Here is a 22,470-nt window from a genome sequence, read left to right as displayed (position 1 = left end):
TAGTTTCACTATTAGGTAGAAACAAATGTGTAGCATTTTTCACCAGTAAAGAGAAGATACACATTATATTCTAGTACCAGAGGTGAAAAAAACTGAATGGCAAAGTGTAGGCCTAACAATGACATGAATTTTATGATAGCAGAAATTCAAGAGGTCACTATTTTCAAGGCAACTAAAATGACACTAGAAATTATAAATTGTAACCAACAAGTACTATCTAGCCACACACAAATTTCCCTTGTCTCTTTTAATTAGTTTATAGAACAAGTAGAAATCCAAACAGATTCTTTTGTAAATTCAGAAACATGCTAAAAAGGAAGCAGAGTGATTAAAGCCAAAAGACCTGAATTCAGGTACATAATTTTATCAATATTATTTTAATATTATAGAGAAACAGTAATTCTGGCTGTATCTAGATCAGTTCTGTTCATTGGCATGAAGTATATAGTTTCAGAAATGTGCAAAAAACAAAATTTTAGTATCAAAAAACTACTGTTTACAAATTACTATTACCACATGGTATATTCCAGAGGAATGTTCTGAATGAAGAAACAGGATATCTCATAAGATTCTGCTGTATGCTGCACAATGTCTATTGAAATATTTTACTAATGTACACTGTGGATATTTGTGCTTTTAGGAAAAATGCTATATGTTATTAAATATTTTAATATAGACAACTAAAAAAATCCTCAAGAAGTTACAAGAACCTTTAAGTTGCTGAATGGAGTTAAAGGAAAATATAAGAACTTCACAGGAGCAGAAGTAAATCAAGATAATGATCCAGAGTAGTCAAACTAAGAAAAAAATGCTCCCTTCAGATACTGACTCATCACAAGGATGTCAAATCTATGTGTGTTTTTCATCTTGTTCCCAGGGAAAATGAAAGAAACACTGGAAATAATATGACTACAGACACCCCAAATATGGTATCTCCCAAAAGTGAGAACCAAAGGAAAAACTGAGTGACATAACAAGGAAGAAATGTCTGAAGAAAAAATATGCAACAGCTTTGCACATTGGAATTATATTTAAAATGTTTAAATGAATACAATGAAAAGTAGAAAATCAATGTTTATTTTTGTAGAAAGAACAAGTAACTAAAGTTTAAAAGCCACATTTGAACGACAGCCCAATAGAACATGAATAATACAAAATTAAGTTACCAGACAATGTATAGGTTCACCACTAAATTAAACAGAGATGATAAGAGGACTAGTGAATTAGAATATTGAGCAGAATGAATATAGCCAAATACAGTAGAAATACAATTTCATAAAATCTTATTTTAAAGACTAGAATGAGGAGCAAAACTTGCCTAATTGTTTCACCAAAACAATGAGTACAAATTAGCCACAGCAAATAAGGCCAGTCAGATCCAAGGAATGGGTAAACAGAATCTTTCCCTCCATGGGAGTAGCTAAAAACATGCATTGCAAAGGGCATGGATACAGAGAGGAATGAATTGTTCCCATTACTGCAATCAGTATCATTGTGCTTTGTCTTGCATAACTGTTCCAAGTCAAGTAACTAGTCTATTAAGAGGCTGGGGTTGGACTCAGGGTCAACTCTGCCTGACTCCAAAGCCCATGAACTCCATGGGCCCTTGAGGTTCTGGAGAGTGCCACTTCTGCGACAGAAGTAGGATTCCTTAGACATTCTCATCCATCTATTATTCTTCACTATTGGGAATAATCTCCTTTGGACAATGCTTCTGAAGCAACTTGGAAGGTCTTCAAATAACTTGAGAAAGTGACTAAGCGCTGAGTTTAGGAAATCAAGGCCCAACATTACTCATTTCTTATCATCAGAGAAACTGGAAAGCACATAAGAACACACTCCACATGTTTGCAAATTCTCACATTTGCAAATTCTTTTCATTTTAGTATTTTCAGATTTAGTATTTGAAAACAGATTAAATCAAATTACTGTGCCTGAAATAACCTCTTACTCTAAAAGCAAGTGACATAAAAAATAGATCTGTAGAGAGACACTTCTTCCTTATGCAATTTCCAAGACTCCAAATGCAGGAATGTTCACAGGGCAAATACTTGCAGCACACATGGAAATCACCCACAGCTAATGCATCCCTCACCCTGAAACAGTGGGTCTCACCCCTGGCTCCACATTACAGTCACATGCAGAGGCCCTACAATTCCCAAAACCCAAACTGCAACAGACCAATAAAATCAAAATCCCTGGAGTGGGGCCCAGACATCGGTATAGTTTAAAGTTCTCCAGGTGATAACAGAGTTTAGCCAAGCCCCCAAAGTACTGCTTTCAGCCAAAATTTTTTGGTGTACTAGTTGCAAATTGTCTCTTGAATGAATGTAAAATGTTTACTCCTGAGTTGCAGCCTTTCAGTCATACCTGTATTATCTACTCACCGTTGCAGGAACTGACCTTTGCTACTCCTTTTGTTCCTGATCAACATGCTCCACATGAACTGAGTGCATACTATGCCCAGGGTCCTGTGCTAGGTGTCCTGGCTTTCAGAGCATCACTGTGGGGGAAAAGACTTTGCTGGGAAAAAGTTTCATCTCAAAAAATCAAAAGCATGCCACTTACCAAATGAAGGCAAAAATGGAAAGACCCAAGAGGTGCCCATAAGATAAGGACGTTGATACTTTAGAATATTCAAACCCATCTGCTAATGCCATGAGATTGTGTTCCACTTTACAACAAAAGAAAATGCTGCTAACATTCTGAGATCGTGAGTTAGGATTCTGTTGCAAATATGTAATATTTAATTTTTTTATTGATATACAACATTACATACAGAAACATTCATGTAAAGCTTTTTGGATTATAACAGATAATTTACATAACTGAGGAATAGAACCAGCTTTACTCCTACCCAGAAAATAAATTTCTCCCTCCCTCCCTGTCCAAAGGTAAACAAGATCCTGAGCTAACATTGTAAATGAATATTGTACATTTATACAAATGCTATTAAAGACATAAAAATAAAATAGTATATAGACTTGTCACCCAGCTTCAACTACGAATCATGTACCACTTCTGCTTCATCTATACTTCAACCCTTTACCAACCCCCACCCGTTTAATTTTTTTAAGATTTTTTTGTGAAGATGTACATACATTGCAAGGCATAAACCTTAACTGTACATGTTAGACAAATAAATAGACCCATATAAACTTCACCCCTTTTCGAAGCAACACTTTCATCACCCTCAGAAAATTCACTTGTCTTTGGTCCTTTTTCTCAAGCAGAGATTATCTTGTTGATTTTTTTCACCATAGGATTATTTTGCCTGGAATAAAATACAAAATACATAAAGTACAATTTTGTGTCCAACTTTTCTCTCATTGAGCAGGTTTATGAATTTTATCCAGGATGTGTGCTTGGTTTTTCATATTCCTGAGCTGTATTTTGTTCTAAAAGCTATACAATTCGTTCATTTTCTTATTGATGGACATTTTGGTTGTTTCCTGTTTTGGGCTATTATGACTAAAAGATACATAAATATTGTGCAAATAAATATTTTATATTTAACTCCTTTTTTAGCATTTACATTACACTTCTTGGCATTTTTTAGTGGTTGCTGCAGGTAATACAATATGAATCTTTAACATATCCACCATACTTTTAGAGTTAATACTATACTGTCTTAAATATAAAACATGAAAAATTTGCTACAGAACAGTTCCATTTATCTTCTTATTCCATGTGTTATAAATTTTACAACTACAAATTATAAATCCTACAATACAGTGTTATAATTTGTTTCAAATAGTCACAAGTCTAAGAAATTAAGAAAAAATTGTATTAATAAATATTAGATGGTAGATACTTAAAATATGCAAATACACTTTTCTTTTCTTTTTTTTTTTTTTTTTTGAGACAGAGTTCCGCTCTTGTCGCCGAGGCAGGAGTGCAATGGCATGATCTTGGCTCAAAACAACTTCTGCTTCCCAGGTTCAAGTGACTCTCCTGCTTCAGCCTCCCAAGTAGCTGGGATTATAGGTACCCACCACCATGCCCGACTAATTTTTGCATTTTTAATAGAGACGGGGTTTCATCATGTTGGCTAGGCTGGTCTTGAACTCCTGACCTCAGGTGATCCACCCACAGAGGCCTCCCAAAGTGCTAGGATTACAGGCATGTGCCACCGAGACTGGCCCAAATACACTCTTCAGTGTTTAAGTTTTTCCTGAAATTTTTGAATTCCTCGGGGAACCTTCCCTATGGTAATTATTACTGTGATGTTCTAGTGTTGATTTATTTTGCATTATCCAACTACATTGATCTGTATTTTAAATATTGTAGATTTCATTCCTTCTTTCCTTAATCTCTTTTAGTCACACAGTAGAGATGAGTATTATTTTATTCTGTGGGCCATAATCCAAAGCTATCATAACTTATTGCTCATATTGTTGGAGCTTGGACCATTGGGAGGTCTTTCAGGTTGGCTCCCTTTGAAAAGTCTCCATCATTTTTATTAAGCACTTTTTTCTTTGTGGCTTTACAAGATACTCTAGCTCAACTTGTATTTTCTAACTTCAACCCTTGGGTCCTTTTAATGAATGTTGTTTAGAAATCAAGATTGTAGACCTAGATGTGTTGATACAAGATGTCACCGGTTCTTGGCCCTCAAGAGTTTGGAACATTATCTATCTCTGAATCATCTACCTATCTGTCTGTCTGTCTATCTATCTATCTATCTATCTATCTATCTATCTATCTATCTATCCATCCATCCTTCCAGATATCTTAGACATCGCTTCATCTATCTATCTATCTATCTATCTATCTATCTATCTACCTACCTACCTACCTACCTATCTTTATATCTATTCATCCATCCATCCATCCATCCATCCATCCAGATGTATTAGTCATGGGTTCATCCTGATATTTCCAACTTTGGGCTAGGACCACAAGATTCATGCTAGCATTCACCATTTAACTTTTGTGAACTACACTGAGAAACAGCCTCCATATATTATATAATAACATGTAAAACTGTTTCAGAATTGCTAATGCATATCCTTGTAGGAAAATAAAATATTACTCAGTAGAATACAGCATTTGTGTAGTCTTACAGCATTCAATCAAAATACTGTTTTTCAAAGTGACTTAGATGCAGACCTTTTATCCCCATCCTCCTCAGTAGGGTTATGTCTATAGGTAGATGACAGATAATTTGTTTGTTTATAGACAGAGTCTCACTCTTGTTACCCAGGCTGGAGTGTGAGGCACAAACTTGGCTCACTGTAACCTTCATCTCCTCAGTTCAAGCAATTCTCCTGCCTTTGCCTCCTGAGTAACTGGGATTACAGGTGTGTGCCACCACATCCAGCTAATTTTTGTATTTTCAGTAGAGACGAGGTATCACCATGTTGGCCAGGCTGGTCTCAAACTCCTGACCTCAAATGATCCTCCTGCCTCAGCCTCCCGAAATGCTGGGATTACCGGCGTGAGCCACCACACCTGGACAGCACCATTAAATTTTACAAAAACATTCTTAAAATCCATGAGAACTTATAAGTAATAGGTTATAAGCTTTGAAATAAGAAAATTGTATAATTCTTCTCACATGAATCATAGGCAAGAAAAAAGGATTTGTACGGGATAAAGTCTGAACCCAGAAGACATTAGATTTATCAGAGAAAAATTCAGTGTGCAATGAAAAGCTAATTTAGCTTTAAGAATTTGGGAGGTTTCTAGTTTGGTAATAAATCAACAGTTCTCCAGTTTCCTGTTGTGATCCATCATTTTCTTTTCCATTTGAAGACAGGTACACACACATGCATTTCTGCCTGCATAGTTCTTTCACCTTTTTCTTTCTATCTTAGTACATCTGTATATTCCATTTAATGCAAGTGAAAGCAAAGAAAAATCTCTAAGTGTTCAATTGGACTGAAAAAGGGCATGTGCAAAGAAAAATACTGAATAAAATTTTATAAACAATGATTCAGGATTTTAAAAGTATGGCATTTAAGTATACCCCCATATAATCTTTATTATAACTGTCATAGTACACCAGTAGCTACAAAAAGCAGGAAAGAATATAAAATAGTAACCATGAGAATATTACCAATATTATAAGAAGTTTAAGTTCTGTGGAAAATTGATATAAAGTACATTCACAATTGTTCAGATATGAGTTTTCACTTTCCTCTGATATCTGTGAAGATTTTTTATTTTTAACACATCAAATAATATTCAAGATTACTACTTCATTGTACTATAAATGTATGCCAGTATTTTAAATAACTGACCAGTGTTTTTCTACTTAAGGAGCAAATGATGTAATAAATAAATTCAGAATATTCCTCTTTTACTTTAGTATAGAATACTAATGCCCTAAATATGTACTATATGTTTACACATATTACTGTTTTATGATTCAAACACAAAGAGCCTCTTTTAGATTTTCTTCATGTATTTTACATTTGCCATTAAACTTCGATGAAAATAAATTGATATTAATGATGTTCACCTACTACAGAACGACCTCTTATAGCTCTGATGCAGAAAAAATAGACTATATGTTTTTATATAAACACTAGGCATTAAGGTATAACAACTAATTTGAGAATTAAATTATGATTTGCTTTATACAAATTTCAAATGTTTTCAATACAAATAACGTGCTCACTGAATAATTACTTGTCCAAACATCAATGCTTTTGCTCATTTGAAACACATAACAAAATAAGTAACTGCTTTGGCTTTAGAGTAATCCTCCATAACAAATACTCTTATTTAATTTTAAAGTGGGGATCTGTGCTTTAGTCCTTTTTTGTGTAAGTCCTGACACATTCAGATTTGAGTTCTGATTAAATACTTCCTCCCATTTATTCAATCTGTAAAGTCGGTTTCCCTATAAACTCTATGGTGATTTTTAAGTTCTAAATTTTGGATAAAACTCTTTTCACATTTACTACAACTATAGAAATTCTCTAGTATGAATACTCTTATGTCGAGTAAGGGTTGAGCATCGATTAAATAATTTGCCACATTCTTTACATTTGTAGGGTTTCTCTCCAGTATGAATCATCTGATGTCGTCTAAGGTTTGAAGACCGGTTAAAGGAGATGCCACAATCCTTACATATATATGGTTTCATTCCAGTATGAGTTATCTGATGCACAGAAAGACATGAGGAATGAGAGAAAGATTTGCTACATGCTTTACATTTGTAAAGTTTTACTCCAGTATGAATTCTCTGATGTTTAGTAAGGGATGAACTACAGTTAAAGGCTTTGCCACATTCTTTACAAATGTAGGGTTTCTCTCCAGTATGAATTCTTTGATGTTGAGTAAGGCGTGAACTACAATTAAAGGCTTTGCCACATTCTTTGCATTTATAGGGTTTTTCTCCAGTATGAATTCTCTGGTGGACAATAAGACTTGAGGAACGAGAAAAAGATTTGCTACATGATTTACATTTGTAAAGTTTTTCTCCGGTATGAATTCTCTGATGTTTAGTTAGGTACGACCTACAGTTAAAGGCTTTGCTGCATTCCTTACATTTATAGGGTTTCTCTCCAGTATGAATTCTCTCATGCTGAGTAAGGGCTGAAGACACTTTAAATGATTTACCACATTCTTTACATTTGTAAGGTTTCTCTCCAGTATGAATTCTCTGATGCACAAGAAGATTTGAAGAATGAGTAAAACATTTGCTACACGCTTTACATTTGTAAAGTTTTTCTCCAGTGTGAATTCTCTGATGTCTAGTAAAATATGAACTAGAATTGAAGGCTTTGCCACATTCTTTACATTTGTATGGTTTCTCTCCAGTATGAATTATTTGATGTTGAGTAAGGTGTGAACGATGGTTAAAGGCTTTGTCACATTCTTTACATTTGTAAGGTTTCTCTTCATTATGGATTATCTTATGTTTTCTTAGACTTGACAATTTACTAAGGATTTTCTCACCATTATTACATCTGTGTGACTTTTCTCCAATATGGATTCTCTGAGGCTGAGTATGTTTTGATGACTGGATAAAAGTTTCTACACACTTATTACATTTGGCAGACTTCTCTTGAATAAAGATACTCTGATGGACATGGTTGGTGCATTCATGAAAGGCTTTCTCACATTTTTTACATTTGCAATGGTTATGTAGAAAACGAGTTTTCTGATGTCTTCTGGGGCTTATGCCTTGGCTTAATGTTGTATCAGATTTATTGTACTGATTTTTCTCTGCAACACAAATATACTGGTAATTATTTAGGGTAGAGTCCTGCCTAAAGGCTGTCAAAGTTTTATTATGTGTGTGATATTTTCCCAAATTATCTATTCCTTGACATTGATTAAGCAATGATGAATGAATGAAGACCTTTCTATATTGATCACAGGCAGAACGAGGTGTTATTTGTTGGTGAAACAAACTTTTAACAAAGACCCATCAAATTGATCATATTTAGAAATCACCTCCTCATTTTTAAATCTCTCCTTTTCAGAAATATTTGACTGAACATTTACTCCAGTTCTATATTTTAATTGGTTTCAATGATTATTTGAAACATGGACTAAGTCACTATTCGGATTATCCAAATTTCCTTTTAAAGAAAAGGTAAGTTTCAAAAATTGATGTCGACACTTACTTACAGAAACACATGGTTTAGAAAAAGCAACTGACATAAATTGAGTTTTTTCATGTTTTTGACCTCCTGTAACAGTGATGTTTTTGTTATAGGTAGTTGTCTTACATTTTGTATGTCCATCATAATATCCATTGTGACCTTCACACTTACCCTCACTTTCCCACTCTTTCCTTAAGTTTAAATTCTGACGGCCACAGCTCCCATATCCATCCAATATCACTTTTTGGAATGATGCTTCTATAAGCTTCTTTCTTAAGAGGCCTTGAGTATCATGAGAAAAGATATCTGAAAGATACCAAAAGTTTTCAAAATTCCAATTACTAAATTCAGGTGAAAATACTTTATAAATCTAATACACAAATTATACCACGTTGAGAACACCATGATAGTTGAATCAAAAACTTGAGGCCCCTTTGTTTTCTCAATTGATATATGAACTTAAATGTAATAGGGTGACTAAAGCCAGTTGAGTTTGCAGCACCTAGGTGAACACAAAGCCAAGAATGGTCACATATAGAAGGAAGAAAGTTTGTTGTATTTGTGCACCACAGCACAGTGCAGTTACACAAAAATTTTTCGCATTCTGTTTCGCTCTCAGGAAAGAAAAATAAAAGGAGTAAAACATATGTCCAAAGCTCTGGGTTATTCTGGGGCTATCTAAAGACTGGCCATTGCTTCCTTTAATATGTGGTGCTGAAGAAAATGGTGATACAGTTGAAATGATATGTCGGGTCAACTGAGAACAAACATGAATGCTTGTTACAAGAACAGAGAGACAGTAGTGCCTGTGACACTCAACAAAGGGGGAGATTAAAGGCTCCTAAGAGAAAAAGAAAAAAGCAAACCTTTTTAATAGGAAAATACACACAGTAGTCCAGAGAAGAAACATCCTGACAACAGTATGAAGAATCTCCCAGAATGACTAGAGTACCTGATGGATATCAGTTTTCACATGTACAAATTCATTCCATAATAGATGGAATAGGTAGCTGTCTCTTACTTGATCAAAATATCAACAAAATCACAAGACATCAAAGTAACCAAAACACATGGCTCAATAAAAGGACCAAAATGAAAGCGAATCTAAAGAAGCAAAAATCTATTAACTAACATATTAATATCCAAGTGAAGCTAGAGAAGTAGAAATCTATTAACTAATTTTAAAATAATTTAAAATATCTATCTTTGTCTTACAGACAAGGTCTTGCACTGTCACCAGGCCAGAGTACAATCATAGCTCACTGGAACCTCGAATTCCTGGCCTAAAGCAGTCACCCTACCTCACTTCCCCAAGTGGCTATGACTACAAAAACACACCATCACGTCTGAATAATTTTTTAAGTTCTTTGTACAACCAGGGTCTTGCTAGGTCATTTAGGCTGGTCAAAAATTCCTGGCCTAAAGGAATACTATAGCCTCAGATTCTCAAAGTGCTGGGATGAAACCAGCAACTGAACCTGGCATTTTATGACTTCTTTAAGAAATGAGAATATTAACCCAACAACCATACAAAAGGACAAGGATGTATTCCATAATGATAAAGGGTTCAATTCAACAAGAATACCTACACATGCTAAACACCTATGCACCAAACTTTGGAGCACTGAGATTCATAAAACAAGTGCTTCTAGTCCTGAGAAAAGAATTAGTCACATAATAACAGTGAGGTATTTCAACATCCCATGGACATCATTAGATCCCTGAGGCAGAAAATTCACAAAGAAATTTTAGACATCAATTCCACATAACCTAATAGGCATCTACAGAATAGACCAATTGGACCTAATAGACATCTACAGAATATTCCACCCATCAACCACAGAACACATACATCCTTCATATGCACACAGGACATACTTGAAGATTGACCCTATACGCTCAGCCAGAAAGCAAGTCTCAATAAATTAAAAAGAAAAAAATCATACCAGTCATACTCTTGGACTAAAATAGAATAAAAACAGAAAACAATACCAAGAAGATCTCTCAAAACCACAGAAATGCATAGAAATTAAACAACTGGCTCCTCAACAACTTTTGAGTAAACAATGATATCAAGGCAGAAATTTAAAAGTTCTTTGAAATAAGTGAAAACAGAGAAAACACAAACCAAAATCTTTGGGACACAGCTAAAGCCACATTAAAAGAAGCTTATAACACGAAATGCCTATTTCAAGAAGTCAGATCTCAAATTAATGATATAACATCACTTGTAAAGAAACTAGAAAAATAAGCTGAGCACAAATGTAGAAGAATAGAAATAACTAAAACCAGATAACTGAATTAATTGAGACCCCAAATTCCATATAAAGCATCGGCAAAACCAAAAGTTGGTTCTTTGAAAGGGTAAACGAGATTGATAGACCACTAGCTAGGTTAACAAAGAAAAACAGAAGATCCAGATAAGCACAATCAGAAACAAAGGGGACATTGCAATCGATCCCACAGGTGTACAAAAGATTCTCAGAGACTTCTGTGCACATAAATTAGAACATCTAGAGGAAATGGATAAATTCCTAGAAACACAAAATTTCCAAAGATTGAACAGGGAAGAAACTGAAACCCTGAACAAACCAGTATCAAGTTCTGATACTGAATCAGTAATAAAAAATTTACCAACCAAAAAAGCCCTGGACAAGATGGATTCACAGCTGAATTATATCAGAAGTACAAGGAAGAGCTGGTATCAGTTCTACTGAAACTATTCCAAAATATAAGAAGGGACTCCTCCCCTCTCATTCTATGAGGCCAACATCACTCTGTTACCAAAATCTGGCAAAGACACAATGAACAAATAAAACTACAGGACAATATCTCTAATGAACATAGACACAAAAATCTTCAATAAAATAGTAGCAAGCCAAATCCAGCAGCATACTCAAAGTTAATTTACCACAATTAACTAGGCTTTATTCCTAGAATGCAAGGTTAGTCTAACATATAGAAATTTTAAAATGTGATTCACCATATAGAATCAAAATTTAAAAGCTAGGCGCAGTGGCTCACACCTGTAATCCCAGCACTCTGGAAGGCCGAGGCCGGTGGATCACCTGAGGCCAGGAGTTCGAGACCGGCTTGCACAACATGGCAAAACCCTGTCTCTACTAAAAATACAAAAATTAGCTGGGTGTGGTGGCACATTCCTGTAGTCACAGGTACTCTGGCAACTGAGGCATGAGAATAATTTGAACCCAGGAGGCGGAGGTTGCAGTGAGCACTCCAGCCTGGGGGATAGAGTGGGACTCCGGCTCCAAAAAAAAAATCACCATTTCAATATATATGAGATAAGCTTTTGATAAAACTTAACATCCCTTAATGATTTAAAAAAAAAACCTCAACAAACTAAGCATTGAAGAAACATACCTCTAAATGAGAGCCATCTATGAGAAACCCACAGCCAACACACTGACAAAGCAAAAGCTGGAGGCATTCCCCTTAAAAACAAGAATGAGAGAAGAACACCCTCTCTCACCACTTCTATTCAACATAGTAATGGAAGTACTAGCCAGAAAGATCAGTCAAGAGAATGAAATAAAAGGCATCCAAAGAGGAAAAGAAGAAAGTAACATCATCTCTGCTCATATGATTCTACACCTGGAAAGACTGTGCCAAAAGGCTCCTAAAACTGATAAGGAACTCCAGTAAAGTTTTAAGATACAAAATCAAAGTACAAAAATCAGTAGCATTTCTATACACCAATAACATGCAAGCTGAGAGCCAAATCAAGAACATAATTCCATTTACAATAGCCACACACACAAAGAAAAAACCGAATACCTAGGAATAGATCTAACCAATGAGGTTAAAGATCTCTACAAGAGGAACTATAAAACACTGTTGAAAAAAATGATAGACAACACAAACAATTGGAAAAACATTCCATGCTCAAAGAATCAACATCATTAAAATGGCCATACTGCCCAAAGCAATCTAGAGATTCCACACTATTCCTATCAAACTACCAACGTCATTTTTCACAGAATTAGGAAAAAACTATTCTAAAATTAATATGGAACTAAGTAAGAGTCCAAATAGCCAAAGCAATCCTAAACAAAAGAACAAAACCAAAGGCTTCACATTATCCAACTTCAAACTATACTATAAGCCTACAGTCACCAAAACAGCATGGTACTGGCATAAAAATACACAGAGGGGCAGGGCCAATACGGCTGACTAGAAACAGTAGCGTTCGGAGGCTCCCAATGAAAAGAACCATAATAAGTGTGAATCTTTCACCAGCAACCAAGGTATCCAGATTCTCCCATCAGAACTGACTAGGAGGCTGGCATGATCCACAGAGAAAGTAATAACAGTGTGGTGTGGCTTTGAGAGCCACATAGGGGAGGAGAGCCCTGTCCTGCCAGCCAGAGGAGTCAGTGAGTGAGTGTGCTACTCAGCCAGGAAAACCATGCTTCTTCCAGGGAACTGTGCAACCCACGGATCAGAAGATCCCATTCGTGAACTCATGCCACTGGGTCTTAGCATCCCAACCCTGTGGCTGCACAGATTCTCAGCAGCCTCTCAGCTGGAATCTGCTTAAGCCTACAGAGCACCTGCAGGGAGGGGCGACAAGCACCACAGCTGCATCTGCCTGCTGTCTAAGCCATTTGAGCTCCTTGGCAGAGGGGCAGCAGCCAGCACTGGGGCTCACAACTGCATAACGTGCTAAGCTCCCAGGGTGAGGGAAGGGCAACATCCACCTCTATAGCTCCAGGTTGTGCTTTTCCCCTTCTGGAGTCAGGGAGGCTGCATGGCTTGGTCCCAAGATGTGTCCCTGACAACCCAACACACTGGCTGTGGCAGACTGCAGCCAGAGTGCCTCTTCAGGCCTGACCCAGGCCATCCTTTCTCACTGTGCAGGGCTTCCCTACAGGAACTCCATTAACTCCAGCCAGAGGTTCAGGGAAAGAACCCAGATCTCACTGGGTCTGAGCCCCTAGGGGGAGGGGTGACAGCAGTCTCTGTGGACCAACAGACTTAGCCTTTCCTCCTGGTAGTTCTGAGGAATCCAGGCAGCCCAGACAAGTGGGTTTTTCCCCAGCAAAGCACACCCCCTCCACCAAGGGACAAAGTGCTTCATTAAATGGGTCCTATTCCATGTGCCACCCAACTGGGTGAGACCCTCAACAGGGGTTGTCAGACACCCTATACAAGGGCAATCCTACTGGCATCAGGTTGGTGCCCCCCCGAGTTCAGAGTGGGACCTGACCATTGAAAGAAAAACAAACAGAAAGCAACAACAACAGCATCAACAACAACAAAAACCCCCACAAAAACCCCATCCAAGGGTCAGCAGCCTTAAAGATCGAAACTAGACAAACTCACAGAGATGAGAAAGAATCAACTAAAAAAAGCTGAAAACCCAAAAAGCCAGAGTGCCTCTTCTCCAGATGATTGCAAGATCTCTCCATCAAGGGCATAGAACTGGACAGAAGATGAGATGGAAGAATTGACAGAAGTAGGTCTCACAAGATGGGTAATAAAAAACTACACTGAGCTAAAGGAGCATGTTCTAACTCAATGCAAAAAAGCTAAAAACCTTGATAAAAGGTTAGAGGAGCTGCTAACTAGAATAAACAGTTTAGAGAGGAACATAAGCCAAAAGAACAAAGCTGGAGGCATCACTCTACCTGACTTCAAACTATACTACCAGGCTACGGTAACCAAAACAGCATGGTTCTGGTACCAAACAGAGACATAGACCAATGGAACAGAACAGAGCCCTCAGAAATAATGCCGCATATCTACAACTATCTGATCTTTGACAAACCTGAGAAAAACAAACAATGGGGAAAGGATTCCCTATTTAATAAATGGTGCTGGGAAAACTGGCTAGCCATATGTAGAAAGCTGAAACTGGATCCCTTCCTTACACCTTATACAAAAATTAATTCAAGATGGATTAAAGACTTACATGTTAGACCTAAAACCATAAAAACCCTAGAACAAAACCTAGGCAATACCATTCAGGACACAGGCATGGGAAAGGACTTCATGTCTAAAACACCAAAAGCAATGGCAACAAAAGCCAAAATTGACAAATGGGATCTAATTAAACTAAAGAGCTGCTGCACAGCAAAAGAAACTACCATCAGAGGGAAGAGGCAACATACAGAATGGGAGAAAATTTTTGCAATCTACTCATCTGACAAAGGGCTAATATCCAGAATCTACAATGAACTCAAACAAATTTACAAGAAAAAAACAAACAACCCCATCAAAAAGTGGGCAAAGGACATGAACAGACACTTCTCAAAAGAAGACATTTATGCAGCCAAAAGCCACACGAAAAAATGCTCATCATCACTGGCTATCAGAGAAATGCAAATCAAAACCACAATGAGATACCATCTCACACCAGTTACAATGGCGATCATTAAAAAGTCAGGAAACAACATGTGCTGGAGAGGATGTGGAGAAATAGGAACACTTTTACACTGTTGGTGGGACTGTAAACTAGTTCAACCATTGTGGAAGTCGGTGTGGCGATTCCTCAGGGATCTAGAACTAGAAATACCATTTGACCCAGCCATCCCATTACTGGGTATATACCCAAAGGATTATAAATCATGCTGCTATAAAGACACATGCACATGTATGTTTATTGCGGCACTATTCGCAATAGCAAAGACTAGGAACCAACCCAAATGTCCAACAATGATAGACTGGATTAAGAAAATGTGGCACATATACACCATGGAATACTATGCAGCCATAAAAAATGATGAGTTCATGTCCTTCGTAGGGACATGGATGAAGCTGGAAACCATCATTCTCAGTAAACTATCGCAAGGACAAAAAACCAAACACCACATGTTCTCATTCATAGGTGGGAATTGAACAATGAGAACACATGGACACAGGAAGGGGAACATCACACACTGCGGCCTGTTGTGGGGTGGGGGGAGGGGGGAGGGATAGCATTAAGAGATATACCTAATGCTAAATGACGAGTTAATGGGTGCAGCACACCAGCATGGCACATGTATACATGTGTAACAAACCTGCACATTGTGCACATGTACCCTAAAACTTAAAAGTATAATAATAATAAAAAGAAACAGAGAAACATAAATGACCTGATGGAGCTGAGAAACACAGCATGAGAACTTCATGAAGCACACAAAAGTATCAATGGCCAAACGAACGAGGCAGAAGAAAGGACATCAGCGTTTGAAGACCACCTTGCTGAAATAAGGCATGCAGACAAGACTAGAGAAAAAAATAATAAAAAGGAATGAACAAAGCCTCCAAGAAATATGTGACTTCACAAAAAGACTGAACCTACGATTGATTGGAGTACCTGAAAAAGATGAGGAGAATGGAAACAAGCTGGAAAACATAATTCAGGATATTATCCAGGTGAACTTCCCTAACCTAGAAGTCAGGCCAATATGCAAATTCAGGAAATACAGAGACCACTACTAAGATACTCCATGAGAACATTAACCCCAAGACACATACTCATCAGATTCTCCAAGGTCGAAATGAAGGAAACAATGTTAAGGGCAGCCAGAAAGAAAGGCCAGGTCACCTAAAAAGGGAAATCTATCAGACTAACAGTAGGCCTCTCAGCAGAAATTCTGTAAGTCAGAAGAGACTGGGGGCCAATATTCAACATTCTTAAGGAGAAGAATTTTCAACCCAGAATTTCATATCCAGCCAAACTAAGCTACAAAAGCGAAGGAGAAATAAAATCTTTTCCAGACAAGCAAATGCTGAGGGATTTCATTACCACCATGCCTGCCTTGCAAGAGCTACTGAAAGAAGTACTAAAAATGGAAAGGAAAAACTGGTACCAGCCACTGGAAAAACATAAAAACATAAAGACTAATGACACTGTGAAGAAACTGCATCAACTAGTGCACAAAACAGCGAAATAGCATCATGATGACGGGATCAAATTCACACATAACGATACTAACCTTAAATATAAATGGGCTAAATGTCTCAATTAAAAGACACAGACTTGCAAATTGGATAAAGAGTCAAGACCAATTGGTTTGCTGTCAGGACACCCATCTCACGTGCAAAGACACATATAGGCTCTAAATAAAGGGATAAAGGAAAATTTACCAAGCAAATGGAAAGAAAAAAAAAAGCAGGGGTTGCAATCCTAGTTTCTGACAAAATAGACTTTAAACCAACAAATATCAAAACAGGCAAAGAAGAGTATTACATAATGGTAAAGGGAACAACTCAACAAGAAGAGCTAACTATTCTAAATATATATGCACCCAATACAGGAGCACCCATATTCATAAAACAAGTTCTTAGAGCCTTACAGAGACTTAGACTCCCATACAATAACAGTGGAAGACTTTAACACTCCACTGTCAATATTAGACAGATCAACAAGACAGAAAATTAACAAGGATATTCAAGACTTAAACTCAGCCCTGGATCAAGTGGACCTAATAGACATCTACAGAACTCTCCACTCCAAATCAACAGAATATACATTCTTCTCGGTGCCAGATGGCACTTATTCTAAAATCAACCACATAATTGGAAGTATAACACTCTTCAGCAAATACAAAATAACTGAAATCATAACAAACAGTCTCACAGACCACACTGCAACCAAATTAGAAATGACCATTAAGAAACTCACTCAAAACCATACAATTACATGGAAATTGAAGAACCTGCTCCTGCATGATTCCTGGGAAAATAATGAAATTAAGGCAGAAATCAAGAAGTTCTTTGACACCAATGAGAACAAAGAGACAACGTACCAGAATCTCTGGGATGCAGGTAAAGCAGTGTTAAGAGGGAAATTTATAGCACTAAATGCCCACAACAGAAAGCTAGAAAAATCTCAAATCAACACCCTAAAATTACAATTAAAAGAGCTAGAGAGGCAAGAGCAAACTAATCCAAGAGTCAGCAGAAGACAAGAAATAACCAAGATCAGAGCAGACTTGAAGGAGATAGAGACGTGAAAAACCCTCCAAAAAATAAATGAACCAAGGAGCTAGTTTTTTGAAAAAGCTAACAAAATAGACTGACCACTAGCTAGACTAATAAAGAAGAGAAAAGAATCAAATAGACACAATAAAAAGTGATAAAGGGGATACCACCACTGACCTCACAGAAACACAAACTACCACCAGAGAATACCATAAATATCTCTACACAAGTAAACTAGAAAATCCAGAAGAAATGGATAAACTCCTGGACACATACACCCTCCCAATACTAAACCAGGAAGAAGCTGAATCCCTGAATAGACCAATAACAAGTTCTGAAATTGAGGCAATAATAGCCTACCAACCAAAAAATGCCCAGGACCAGATGGATTCACAGCCGAATTCTACCAGAAGTACAATGAGGAGCTGGTAACATTCCTTCTGAAACTATTCCAAACAATTGAAAAGGAGGGACTCCTCAATAACTCAGTTTATGAAGCCAGCATCATCCTGGTACCAAAACTGGGAAGAGAGACAACAAAAAAAGAAAACTTCAGGCTAATACCCCTGATGAACATTGATGTGAAAACCCTCAATAAAATACTAGCAAACTGAATCCAGCAGCACATCAAAAAACTTATCCACCACGATCAAGTTGGCTTCATCCCTGGGATGTGAGGTTGGTTCAACATATGCAAATCAATAAACGTAATCCATCATATAAACAGAACCAAAGACAAAAACCACATGATTATCTCAATAGATACAGAAAAGGCCTTTGATAAAATTTATCATTCCTTCATGTTAAAAACTCTCAATAAACTAGGTATTGATGGAACATATCTGAAAATAATAAGAGCTATTTATGACAAACTCATAGCCAATATCATATTGAATGAGCAAAAGCTGGAAGTATTCCCTTTGAAAATCAGTACAAGACAAGAATGCCATTTCTCACCACTCCTATTCAACACAGTATTGAAAGTTCTGGCCAGGGCAATCAGGCAAGAGAAAGAAATAAAGGGTATTCAAATAGGAAGAGAGGAAGTCAATTTGTCTCTGTTTGCAGATGACATAATTTTATATTTAGAAAACCAGTCATCTCAGCCAAAAAAACTCCTTAAACTGATAAGCAACTTCAGAAAAGTCTCAGGATACAAAATCAATGTGCAAAAATCACAAGCATTCCTTCACAAGAATAGACAAGCAGAGAGTTAAATCATGAATAAACTCCCATTCACAATTGCTACAAACAGAATAAAATACCTAGGAATACAGCTAACAAGGGATGTGAAGGAACTCTTCAAGAAGAACTTCTAACCACTGCTCAAGAAAATAAGAGAGGACACAAGCAAATGGAAAAATATTCCATCCTCATGGATAGAAAGAATCAACATTGTGAAAATGGTCATACTGCTCAAAGTAATTTATAGATTAAATACTATTCCCATCAAACTACCACTGACATTCTTCACAGAATTAGAAAAACACTACTTTTATTTCATATGGAATCAAAGAAGACCCCATATAGCCAAGACAGTCCTAAGCAAAAAGAACAAAGCTGGAGGCATCACGCTACCTGACTTCAAATTACACTAAAAGGCCACAGTAACCAAAACAGCACAGTACTGGTACCAAAACAGATATATAGATCAATGGAACAGAACAGAGACCTCAGAAATAACACCACACATCTACAACCATCTGATTTTCAACAAACCTGACAAAAACAAGCAATGGGGAAAGGATTCCCTATTTAATAAATGGTGCTGGGGAAACTGACTAGCCATATGCAGAAAACAGAAACTAGACCCTTTTCTTGCACCTTATACAAAAACTAACTCAAGATGGACTAAAGACTTAAATGTAAAACCCAAAACCATAAAAACCCTAGAAGAAAATCTTGGCAATACTATTGAGGACATAGACATGGGCAAAGACTTCACGACTAAAACACCAAAAGCAATTGCAACGAAAACCAAAATTGACAAATGGGATCTAATTAAACTAAAAGCCTGGTTACCTACAGAATGGGAAAAAATGTTTACAATCCACCCATCTGACAAAGGTCTAATATCCAGAATTTATAAGAAACTTAAACAAATTTACAAGAAAAAAACAACCTCATCAAAAAGTGGGCAAAGGATATGAGCAGACACTTCTTAAAAGAAGACATTTACGCAGCCAACATAAGAAAAACATCTCAACATGACTGATCATCAGATAAATGCAAATCAAAACCATAATGAGACACCATCTCATGCCAGTCAGAATGGCAATCATTAAAAAGTTAAGAAACAACAGATGCTGGCCAGGCTGTGCAGAAATGGAAACGTTTTTACAATGTTAGTGGGAATGTAAATTAGTTCAACCACTGTGGAAGACAGCGTGGTGATTCCTCAAGGATCGAGAATCAGAAACACTATTTGACCCAGCAATCCCATTACTGGGTATATACCCAAAGGAATATAAATCATTCTACTATAAAGACACATGCAGACGTATGTTTGCTGCAGAACTATTTACAATAGCAAAGACAGGGAACCAACCCAAATACCCATCAATGATAGACTGGATAAAGAAAATGTGGTACATAAACACCATGGAATACTATGAAGCCATAAAAAGGAATGAGATCATGTCCTTTGCAGGGACGTGAATGAAGCTGGAAGTCATCATCCTCAGCAAACTAACACAGGGACAGAAAACCAAAACACTGCATGTTCTCGCTTATAAGTGGGAGTTGAACAATGAGAACACATGGACACAGAGAGGAGAACAACACACACCAGGGCCTGGTGGGGGCTGGGTGGGTGAGGGGAAGGAACATAGACGATGGGTCAACAGGTGCAGCAAACCACCATGGCACACATATACCTATGTAACAAACCTGCATGTTCTGCAAATGTATCCCCCATCTTTTTTTTTTTGAGGAAATAAAGAAAAACAAAAAAATTTTTTTAAAAAAGGACACACAGATTGATGGAACAGAATAGAGCACCCAGAAATAAATAGAGGCACACACTTACAATCATCTGATGTTCCACAAAGTCAACAAAAATAAGCAATAGTGAAAGGACTCCCTATTTAATAAATGGTTCTAGGATGACTGACTAACCACATGCAAATGAATGAACATAGACTCCTACATTTCACCATATATAAAAATTAACTCAAGATGATTAAAGATTTAAATTCAGAAACTTAATAAAAATACTAGAAGAAAATCTGGCAAATACCATTCTAGACATTGACTTTGGCAAAGAATTTATGGCTAAATTCTCAAAAGCAATTGTAACAAAAACAAACATTGACAAATGGGACCTAATTAAAGAGTTTCTGCACAGCAAAAGAAACTGTGAAAAGAATCAATAACCTACAGAACAGGAGAAGATATTCACAAACTATCTACCTGACAAAGGCCTAATTCCAGAATCCATATGAAATTTAAATTAACAACAAAAAAAATAACCCCATTAAAAAGTGGGCAAAGGGCAAGAGCAGACACTTCTCAAAAGAAGACATACAAGCAGCCAACAAGCATACGAAAAAATGTTACACATCACTACCCATCAGAAAAATGCAAATCAAAAACCACACTGAGATACTATTTACACCACTCAGAATAGTGATTACTGAAAAGTCAAAAAACAGATGCTGGCAAGTGCCAGCAGTAAAGATAATACTTATACACTGATGATGGGAATGTAATTAAATTAGCTCAGTCACTGTGAAAAACAGTTTGGAGATTTCTGAAAGAACTCAGAACTACCATTTGACCCAACAATTCTATTACTCAGTATATACCCAATGGAAAATGAATTGTTCTACCAAAAAGTCACATGCACTCATATGTTCATCACAGCACTATTCACAATAGCAAAAACATGGAATCAGCCTAGATGCCCATCAATGGTGGACTGGCTAAAGAAAATGTGGTACATATACACTGTGGAATACTATGCAGCCATAAAAAAATAAAATCATGTCCTTTGCAACAACATGGATGCAGCTGTTATCCTAAACAAATTAACACACAGGAACAGAAAACCAAAGACCATGTTCTTATAAGTGGGAACTAAACATTGGGTACATATGGACATTAAGATGGGGAAAAGAGACAATGGGGACTCATGGAGGCAGTAAAGGAAGGAAGCAAGGGCTGAAAAACTATCTATTAGGCACTATGCTCATTATCTGGATGATGGGATCATTCAGACATCAAACCAGTGTAATGCAATATACCCATGTAATGAACCAACACATGTACACCTTGAATCTAAAATAAAAGTCAAAAGTATATTAAGAGAAAAAAGAAACAGAAAAAAATGGGGTCTTACTCTGTCACTCAGACTGGAGTACACTGGTACAATCGTAGCTCAATGTAGCCTAGCCTCAAATTCCTGGGGTAAAGCAATCCTCCTGACACAGCCTCCTGAGTCACTGGGACTACAGGCACATGCCACAACAACTAATTAAAAAAAAAAAAAATCTTAGACACAGGGTCTTGCAATACTGCCCAGCCTGGCCTCAAGTGATCCTCCTGCCTTAGCCTCCAAAGTAGCTGGGATTACATGCACACACCACTCTGCCTAGCAAAATATCTATTTTAAAGATGCTCAACCAGTTAAAGGAGAACACACACAAATTAACAAAAGAAGACAAAAATGCATGAAGAAAATGAGGTTATGAACAGAGATTAAAACTATAAAAACACAAAGTATGGAGCTGAAAAATAACTAAATTTAAGGATTCACTAGAGGGTTCAACAGCAGACTTGATCTAGCAGAAAAATAACCCAACAAGCTTGATAACAGGTTATTTGAAAGTATATGGTCAGGACAGCAAAAAGAAAAAAACAGAGTGTCTAAGGGACTAATGGGGTACTATCAAGTAGGCCAATGCTGAGACCAGCTCGGTCGTGGAGACTTAACCCAGCAGCGCTAGAGGAATTAAAGACACACACACAGAAATAT

General features: G+C 37.0%; 1 protein-coding gene across 12 annotated transcripts in view; it reads right to left on the bottom strand.

The window, feature by feature from the left end:
• Window positions 1-1,061: 1,061 nt before the first annotated feature.
• Window positions 1,062-22,470, bottom strand: part of KRBOX5 (KRAB box domain containing 5) — a 48,352-nt gene continuing 26,943 nt past the window's right edge. For 10 of the 12 annotated variants that reach the window (XM_019012637.3, XM_019012636.3, XM_055365997.2 and 7 more), the window contains 2 exons: window positions 8,736-8,870; window positions 2,741-8,181 (listed from right to left, as the gene is read on the bottom strand). In XM_019012637.3, coding sequence (XP_018868182.2) covers window positions 6,917-8,181; window positions 8,736-8,870 — 1,400 coding nt within the window. In that variant the 3' untranslated portion in view covers window positions 2,741-6,916. Of the gene's footprint in view, window positions 8,182-8,735; window positions 8,871-22,470 lie in introns of all 12 variants that reach the window. The other 2 variants (XM_004057570.5, XM_019012639.3) reach the window with 1 other exon arrangement.

This window comes from Gorilla gorilla, chromosome 18, assembly GCF_029281585.2.
Source record: "Gorilla gorilla gorilla isolate KB3781 chromosome 18, NHGRI_mGorGor1-v2.1_pri, whole genome shotgun sequence".
Classification (NCBI taxonomy): Eukaryota; Metazoa; Chordata; class Mammalia; order Primates; family Hominidae; genus Gorilla; species Gorilla gorilla.
This window is presented reverse-complemented; position numbering and strand designations above follow the sequence as displayed.